Here is a 9,289-nt window from a genome sequence, read left to right on the forward strand (position 1 = left end):
GGTGCAGAATGTACTGTTACAGTCACAGCTAGGGCGTAGAGAAAGATCAACTTAATATTTGATCTGATTTATTATTGTTCCATGTATTGGGATACGGTGAAAAGTATTGTTTCCTGCGCGCTATACAGACAAAGCATACCGTTCATAGAGAAGGAAAGGAGAGGGTGCAGAATGTAGCGTTACAGTCACAGCGAGGGGTGTAGAGAAAGATCAACTTAATGCGAGGTCGGTCCATTCAAAAGTCTGACGGCAGCAGCAGGGAAGAAGCTGTTCTTGAGTCGGTCGGTACGTGACCTCAGACTTTTGTACCTTTTTCCCCCTGACGGAAGAAGGTGGAAGAGAGAATGTCCGGGGTGCGTGGGGGGGTCCTTGATTATGCCGGCTGCTTTTCCCCCCTGAGGCAGCGGGAAGTGTAGACAGAGTCAATGGATGGGAGGCTGGTTTGCGTGATGGGACTGGGCTACATTCACACACACGACCCCTTTGTAGTTCCTTGCGGTCTTGGGCAGAGCAGGAGCCCCATACCAAGCTGTGATACACCCGGAAAGGATGCTTTCTATGGGGCGTCTGTAAAAGTTGGTGAGAGTCGTAGCGGACATGCCGAATTTCCTTAGCCTCCTGAGAAAGTAGAGGCGTTGGTGGGGCTTTCTTAACTATAGTGTCGGCGTGGGGGGGACCAGGACAGGTTGTTGGTGATCTGGACACCTAGAAACATGAAGCTCTCGACCCTTTCTACTTTGTCCCCTTTGATGTAGACAGGGGCATGTTCTCCTCCCTGGACAACGCATCCTCCGTCTCCAGGGACACCCGGCCACCAATATAGCCGCGGAAGAGGGCCAGACGGTCGGGTCGGACCACGCCACCCGGTCGCTCACTGCCTGGACCTGTTGATGGCGAGTTTTTGCCAGGCCCAGGAGCAGGTTCACGAGAAGGTCCTCCTCCTCCCCTGCCACCACCCTCCAGCCCCACCCATCGATTGACTCCTCAATCAGGGATTTCATAGTCCAATGGGCCAAACTCAAATCGGAGTCATTACACCCTCTCTTCCCGCCAAACTAGTTTCAACTCCTCCCAACAGCGCGAGCAAACCCACCCACAAGGGTGCCGGCCTCCAGTGTGATTCAGGTGTAGACCGTCCTCTGTGTAAAAGGTCCCGACCTGCCCCAGAAACGGCAGGGAAAATGAAAGGAGAAGATATTATCTGGATGGTGAGGGATTGGGGAGCTCTGAGACCCAGAGGGATCTGGGCGTCCGAGTGCATGAATCACAAAAGGCCGGCATGGTGGGTTGGCGCTGCTGCCTCAAGGCGCCAGGGACCCGGGTTCGGGTCCCGGCCTCCGGTCACTGTCTGTGTGGCGTCTGCACGTTCTCCCCGTGTCTGCGTGGGTTTCCTCCGGGTGCTCCGGTTTCCTCCCACAGTCCAAAGATGTGTAGGTTAGGTGGATTGGCCATGCTAAATTGTCCCTTAGTGTCCAAAGATGTGTAGGTTAGGTGGATTGGCCATGCTAAATTGTCCCTTAGTGTCCAAAGATGTGTAGGTTAGGTGGATTGGCCATGCTAAATTGTCCCTTAGTGTCCAAAGATGTGTAGGTTAGGGTGGATTGGCCATGCTAAATTATCCCTTAGTGTCCAAAGATGTGTAGGTTAGGTGGATTGGCCATGCTAAATTGTCCCTTAGTGTCCAAAGATGTGTAGGTTAGGTGGATTGGCCATGCTAAATTGTCCCTTAGTGTCCAAAGATGTGTAGGTTAGGGTGGATTGGCCATGCTAAATTGCCCATTAGTGTCCAAACATGTGCAGGTTAGGTGGATTGGCCATGCTAAATTGTCCCTTAGTGTCCAAAGATGTGCAGGTTAGGGTGGATAGGCCATGCTAAATTGTCCCTTAGTGTCCAAAGATGTGCAGGTTAGGTGGATTGGCCGTGCTAAATTGCCCCGAGTGTCCTAAGGTGTGCAGGCTCGGAGAATTGGCCATGCTAAATTGCCTCTTAGTGTCCAAAGATGCGCAGGTTAGGGTGGATTGGCCATGCTAAATTGTCCCTTAGTGTCCAAAGATGTGTAGGTTAGGTGGATTGGCCATGCTAAATTGTCCCTTAGTGTCCAAAGATGTGTAGGTTAGGGTGGATTGGCCATGCTAAATTGTCCCTTAGTGTCCAGAGATGTGTATGTTAGGGTGGATTGGCCATGCTAAATTGTCCCTTAGTGTCCAAAGATGTACAGGTTAGGTGGATTGGCCATGCTAAATTGTCCCTTAGTGTCCAAAGATGTACAGGTTAGGGTGGATTGGCCATGCTAAATTGTCCCTTAGTGTCCAAAGATGTGCAGGTTAGGGTGGATTGGCCATGCTAAATTGCCCCTTAGTGTCCAAAGATGTGCAGGTTAGGGTGGATTGGCCGTGCTAAATTGTCCCTTAGTGTCCAAAGATGTGCAGGTTAGGGGGATTGGCCATGCTAAATTGCCCCTTAGTGTCCAAAGATGTGTAGGTTAGGGTGGATTGGCCGTGCTAAATTGCCCCTTAGTGTCCCAAAGATGTGTAGGTTAGGGTGGATTGGCCATGCTAAATTGCCCCTTAGTGTCCAAAGATGTGTAGGTTAGGTGGATTGGCCATGCTAAATTGTCCCTTAGTGTCCAAAGATGTGTAGGTTAGGGTGGATTGGCCATGCTAAATTGCCCCTTAGTGTCCAAAGATGTGTAGGTTAGGGTGGATTGGCCATGCTAAATTGTCCCTTAGTGTTCAAAGATGTGTCGGTTAGGGTGGATTGGCCATGCTAAATTGCCCCTTAGTGTCCAAAGATGTGCGGGTTAGGGTGGATTGGCCATGCTAAATTGTCCCTTAGTGTCCCAAAGATGTGTAGGTTAGGGTGGATTGGCCATGCTAAATTGTCCCTTAGTGTCCAAAGATGTGTAGGTTAGGGTGGATTGGCCGTGCTAAATTGTCCCTTAGTGTCCAAAGATGTGCAGGTTAGGGTGGATTGGCCATGCTAAATTGTCCCTTAGTGTCCAAAGATGTGCAGGTTAGGGTGGATTGGCCATGCTAAATTGTCCCTTAGTGTCCAAAGATGTGCAGGTTAGGGTGGATTGGCCATGCTAAATTGTCCCTTAGTGTCCAAAGATGTGCAGGTTAGGGTGGATTGGCTGTGCTAAATTGTCCCTTAGTGTCCAAAGATGTGCAGGTTAGGGTGGATTGGCCGTGCTAAATTGTCCCTCAGTGTCCAAAGATGTGCAGGTTGGGTGGATTGGCTGTGCCCCTAAGGAGCAGAGCTGGAGAGTCCAAGAGGCCTACTCCTACTCCGAATCCACCAAGCTCCTGAGCCCGGTGTGTTGTTTCTGTTCCTTGCAGGCTATGGGCCCTGGCGGTCTCTCGACATCACAGGGAGGCGTCGGCGTGTGAGATGTTTGCGGGAAGCGGCCTGTGGTCATCGGGCCCTCGGGGTCAGGGCCTGCTGGAGGCCCTGTACTACTACCAGTACGTGGCCGGGGACGGCAGGCTGGTGCGCATCTCCGAGGGCGAACGCTTTGTCCTCCTGCGCAAGTCCAACCAAGACTGGTGGCAGGTCCGCCGGGAGGGGGAGAACAGGAAGGCCAAGGCCATCTACGTGCCGGCTGCCTACGTGGTAGAATTACCGGGAGTGACGGCGGCGGGGAAGCGAGCCAGTCTGCCCAGCAAGCTGATCCGGACGGACTTGCAGCTCTCAGGTAATGGGCGCGACGGGAATTCCTCACCGTCCCACAGTGCGGCGCTCCCTCACCGTCCCACAGTGCGGCGCTCCCTCACCGTCCCACAGTGCGGCGCTCCCTCACCGTCCCACAGTGCGGCGCTCCCTCACCGTCCCACAGTGCGGCGCTCCCTCACCGTCCCACAGTGCGGCGCTCCCTCACCTTCCCACAGTGCGGCGCTCCCTCACCTTACCACAGTGCGGCGCTCCCTCACCTTACCACAGTGCGGCGCTCCCTCACCTTACCACAGTGCGGCGCTCCCTCACCTTCCCACAGTGCGGCGCTCCCTCACCTTCCAACAGTGCGGCGCTCCCTCACCCTCCCACAGTGCGGCGCTCCCTCACCGTCCCACAGTGCGGCGCTCCCTCACCTTCCCACAGTGCGGCGCTCCCTCACCCTCCCACAGTGCGGCGCTCCCTCACCGTCCCACAGTGCGGCGCTCCCTCACCTTCCCACAGTGCGGCGCTCCCTCACCTTCCCACAGTGTGGCGCTCCCTCACCTTCCCACAGTGCGGCGCTCCCTCACCTTCCCACAGTGCGGCGCTCCCTCACCGTCCCACAGTGCGGCGCTCCCTCACCGTCCCACAGTGCGGCGCTCCCACACCGTCCCACAGTGCGGCGCTCCCTCAGCACTGACCCTCCCACAGTGCGGCGCTCCCTCATCCTCCCACAGTGCGGCGCTCCCTTACCCTCCCACAGTGCGGCGCTCCCTCACCCTCCCACAGTGCGGCGCTCCCTCAGCACTGACCCTCCCACAGTGCGGCGCTCCCTCAGCACTGACCCTCCCGCAGTGCGGCACTCCCTCAGCACTGACCCTCCCACAGTGCGGCGCTCCCTCAGCACTGACCCTCCCACAGTGCGGCGCTCCCTCAGCACCGACCCTCCCACAGTGCGGCGCTCCCTCAGCACCGACCCTTCCACAGTGCGGCGCTCCCTCAGCACTGACCCTCCCATAATGCGGCGCTCCCTCAGCGCTGACCCTCCCACAGTGCCGACCCTCCCACAGTGCGGCGCTCCCTCAGCGCTGACCCTCCCACAGTGCGGCGCTCCCTCAGCACTGACCCTCCCACAGTGCGGCGCTCCCTCATTACTGACCCTCCCACAGTGCGGCGCTCCCTCAGCACTGACCCTCCCACACAGTGCGGCACTCCCTCAGCACTGACCCTCCCACACAGTGCGGCGCTCCCACAGCACTGACCCTCCCACAGTGCGGCGCCCCCTCAGCACTGACCCTCCCACAGTGCGGCGCTCCCTCAACACTGACCCTCCCACAGTGCGGCGCTCCCTCAGCACTGACCCTCCCACAGTGCGGCGCTCCCTCAGCACTGATCCTCCCACAGTGCGGCGCTCCCTCAGCACTGATCCTCCCACAGTGCGGCGCTCCCTCAGCACCGACCCTCCCACAGTGCGGCGCTCCCTCAGCACCGACCCTCCCACAGTGCGGCGCTCCCTCAGCACTGACCCTCCCACAGTGCGGCGCTCCTTCAGCACTGACCCTCCCACAGTGCGGCGCTCCCACAGCGCTGACCCTCCCACAGTGCGGCGCTCCCTCAGCACCGACCCTCCCACAGTGCGGCGCTCCCTCAGCACTGACCCTCCCACACAGTGCGGCGCTCCCTCAGCACTGACCCTCCCACAGTGCGGCGCTCCCTCAGCACTGACCCTCCCACAGTGCGGCGCTCCCTCAGCACCGACCCTCCCACAGTGCGGCGCTCCCTCAGCACCGACCCTCCCACAGTGCGGCGCTCCCTCAGCACTGACCCTCCCACAGTGCGGCGCTCCCTCAGCACTGACCCTCCCACAGTGCGGCGCTCCCTCAGCACTGACTCTCCCGCAGTGCGGCGCTCCCTCAGCACTGACCCTCCCACAGTGCGGCGCTCCCTCAGCACCGACCCTCCCACAGTGCGGCGCTCCCTCAGCACTGATCCTCCCACAGTGCGGCGCTCCCTCAGCACTGACCCTCCCACAGTGCGGCGCTCCCTCAGCACTGACTCTCCCGCAGTGCGGCGCTCCCTCAGCACCGACCCTCCCACACAGTGCGGCGCTCCCTCAGCGCTGACCCTCCCGCAGTGCGGCGCTCCCTCAGCGCTGACCCTCCCGCAGTGCGGCGCTCCCTCAGCGCTGACCCTCCCACAGTGCGGCGCTCCCTCAGCACTGACTCTCCCGCAGTGCGGCGCTCCCTCAGCACTGACCCTCCCACAGTGCGGCGCTCCCTCAGCACTGACCCTCCCACAGTGCGGCGCTCCCACAGCGCTGACCCTCCCACAGTGCGGCGCTCCCTCAGCACCGACCCTCCCACAGTGCGGCGCTCCCTCAGCACTGACTCTCCCGCAGTGTGGCGCTCCCTCAGCACTGACCCTCCCACACAGTGCGGCGCTCCCTCAGCACTGACCCTCCCACAGTGCGGCGTTCCCTCAGCGCTGACCCTCCCACAGTGCGGCGCTCCCTCAGCGCTGACCCTCCCACAGTGCGGATGGTGGGGACGCGGGGCTGGTTGAGCAGTGTCGGTGGGGGCAAGGGGGGGTGGAGTGTGAGGGTGGGGGGGACAAAGGCCAGCCCACTCTCTGTGACGCAGCCGCCTCTCCTCTCGCCCTCCCAGACTCCTGGCCCCGAGCCGGCCCCGACATCCTGAAGAAGTACAAGAGGAACACCCTGGGCTGGGAGCTGGCCCACAGACGGGGCCGCAGCGAAGGCCAACTCGGGGGACCCCGGCCCCTGTCCGCCCCGCACCACGACGCCCCCAGGCCCAGGCGCACCCACCTGCTGCCCCCTAACCCTGATGAGAGGCAGGGCAGCAGTGTGGCGACGATGGTGCACAGCTGGCCACCCAGACAACAGCTGGAACCTCGAGGACAACCGGACGGAGACACAGTGAGTGTGGGGGGGCCCTCTGTGCGCGGCAGATGCAGCATAACGTGGATCAAGGTGAAGTTGTCCACTCTGACAGCCCCCTACACCCCCTCCCTATCTCTGTAACCTCCTCCAGCCCCCTACACCCCCTCCCTATCTCTGTAACCTCCTCCATCCCCCTACACCCCCTCCCTATCTCTGTAACCTCCTCCAACCCCCTACACACCCTCCCTATCTCTGTAACCACCTCCAGTCCCCCTACACCCCCTCCCTATCTCTGTAACCTCCTCCAGCCCCCTACACCCCCTCCCTATCTCTGTAACCTCCTCCAACCCCCTACACCCCCTCCCCGTCTCTGTAACCCCCTCCAGCCCCCCTACACCCCCTCCCTATCTCTGTAACCTCCTCCAGCCCCCTACACCCCCTCCCTGTCTCTGTAACCTCCTCCAGCCCCCCTCCCTATCTCTGTAACCTCCTCCATTCCCCCTACACCCCCTCCCTATCTCTGTAACCTCCTCCAGCCCCCCACAACCCCTCCCTATCTCTGTAACCTCCTCCAGCCCCCTACACCCCCTCCCTATCTCTGTAACCTCCTCCAGCCCCCCAACACCCCCTCCCTATCTCTGTAACCACCTCCAACCCCCTACACCCCCTCCCTATCTCTGTAACCACCTCCAACCCCCTACACACCCTCCCTATCTCTGTAACCTCCTCCAGCCCCCCTACACCCCCTCCCTATCTCTGTAACCTCCTCCAGCCCCCCTACACCCCTCCCTATCTCTGTAACCTCCTCCAGCCCCCTACACCCTCTCCCTATCTCTGTAACCTCCTCCAGCCCCCCGACACCCCCTCCCTATCTCTGTAACCTCCTCCAGCCCCCTACACCCCCTCCCTATCTCTGTAACCTCCTCCAGCCCCCCTACACCACCTCCCTATCTCTGTAACCTCCCCTACACCCCCTCCCTATCTCTGTAACCTCCTCCAGCCCCCCTACACCCCCTCCCTATCTCTGTAACCTCCTCCAGCCCCCCTACACCCCCTCCCAATCTCTGTAACCTCCTCCAGCCCCCTACACCCCCTCCCTGTCTCTGTAACCTCCTCCAGCCCCCCTACACCCCCTCCCTATCTCTGTAACCTCCCACAGCCCCCCTACACCCCCTCCCTATCTCTGTAACCTCCTCCAGCCCCCCTACACCCCCTCCCTATCTCTGTAACCCCCTCCAGCCCCCTACACCCCCTCCCTATCTCTGTAACCTCCTCCAGCCCCCTACACCTCCTCCCTATCTCTGTAACCTCCTCCAGCCCCCTACACCCCCTCCCTATCTCTGGAACCTCCTCCAGCCCCTACACCCCCTCCCTATCTCTGTAACCTCCTCCAGCCCCCCTACACCCCTCCCTATCTCTGTAACCTCCTCCAGCCCCTACACCCCCTCCCTATCTCTGTAACCTCCTCCAGCCCCCCTACACCCCTCCCTATCTCTGTAACCTCCTCCAGCCCCCTACACCCTCTCCCTATCTCTGTAACCTCCTCCAGCCCCCCGACACCCCCTCCCTATCTCTGTAACCTCCTCCAGCCCCCTACACCCCCTCCCTATCTCTGTAACCTCCTCCAGCCCCCCTACACCCCTCCCTATCTCTGTAACCTCCTCCAGCCCCCTACACCCTCTCCCTATCTCTGTAACCTCCTCCAGCCCCCCGATACCCCCTCCCTATCTCTGTAACCTCCTCCAGCCCCCTACACCCCCTCCCTATCTCTGTAACCTCCTCCAGCCCCCCTACACCACCTCCCTATCTCTGTAACCTCCCCTACACCCCCCTCCCTATCTCTGTAACCTCCTCCAGCCCCCCTACACCCCCTCCCTATCTCTGTAACCTCCTCCAGCCCCCCTACACCCCCTCCCAATCTCTGTAACCTCCTCCAGCCCCCTACACCCCCTCCCTGTCTCTGTAACCTCCTCCAGCCCCCCTACACCCCCTCCCTATCTCTGTAACCTCCCACAGCCCCCCTACACCCCCTCCCTATCTCTGTAACCTCCTCCAGCCCCCCTACACCCCCTCCTTATCTCTGTAACCCCCTCCAGCCCCCTACACCCCCTCCCTATCTCTGTAACCTCCTCCAGCCCCCTCCACCTCCTCCCTATCTCTGTAACCTCCTCCAGCCCCCTACACCCCCTCCCTATCTCTGGAACCTCCTCCAGCCCCTACACCCCCTCCCTATCTCTGTAACCTCCTCCAGCCCCCCTACACCCCTCCCTATCTCTGTAACCTCCTCCAGCCCCCTACACCCTCTCCCTATCTCTGTAACCTCCTCCAGCCCCCCGACACCCCCTCCCTATCTCTGTAACCTCCTCCAGCCCCCTACACCCCCTCCCTATCTCTGTAACCTCCTCCAGTCCCCTACACCCCCTCCCTATCTCTGTAACCTCTGCCGTTTGAGGGAATTTAACCGATGCTTGCCACAGCTGTTGCTTTACCAGTATCAGGTGTCGGTGCTTCCTCTGCAGTCGAATATCTTTGTCTGTATGGACTTTAGTAAAGCGTTTGACAAAAGTGGTCTCTGACGAAGGAGCTGTGCTCCGAAAGCTTATGGTATTTGCTACCAAATAAACCTGTTGGACTTTAACCTGGTGTTGTGAGACTTCTTACTGTGCTTACCCCAGTCCAACGCCGGCATCTCCACATCATGACTAGTGGTGTTCCGCAGGGCTCTGTATCGGGACCTC

General features: G+C 60.0%; 1 protein-coding gene across 1 annotated transcript in view; it reads left to right on the forward strand.

Annotated features, from left to right (window-relative positions):
* LOC144490671 (uncharacterized) overlaps positions 1-9,012 on the forward strand; it is an 11,065-nt gene extending 2,053 nt beyond the window's left edge. Inside the window, exons 2-4 of the mRNA XM_078208371.1 lie at positions 3,340-3,695; positions 6,316-6,587; positions 9,004-9,012. Of these exons, the coding sequence (XP_078064497.1) occupies positions 3,392-3,695; positions 6,316-6,587; positions 9,004-9,012 (585 nt within the window). The 5' untranslated portion in view covers positions 3,340-3,391. The remainder of the gene's footprint in view (positions 1-3,339; positions 3,696-6,315; positions 6,588-9,003) is intronic.
* Positions 9,013-9,289: the final 277 nt, after the last annotated feature.

Source organism: Mustelus asterias, unplaced genomic scaffold, assembly GCF_964213995.1.
Source record: "Mustelus asterias unplaced genomic scaffold, sMusAst1.hap1.1 HAP1_SCAFFOLD_3581, whole genome shotgun sequence".
In the NCBI taxonomy this organism is placed as follows: Eukaryota; Metazoa; Chordata; class Chondrichthyes; order Carcharhiniformes; family Triakidae; genus Mustelus; species Mustelus asterias.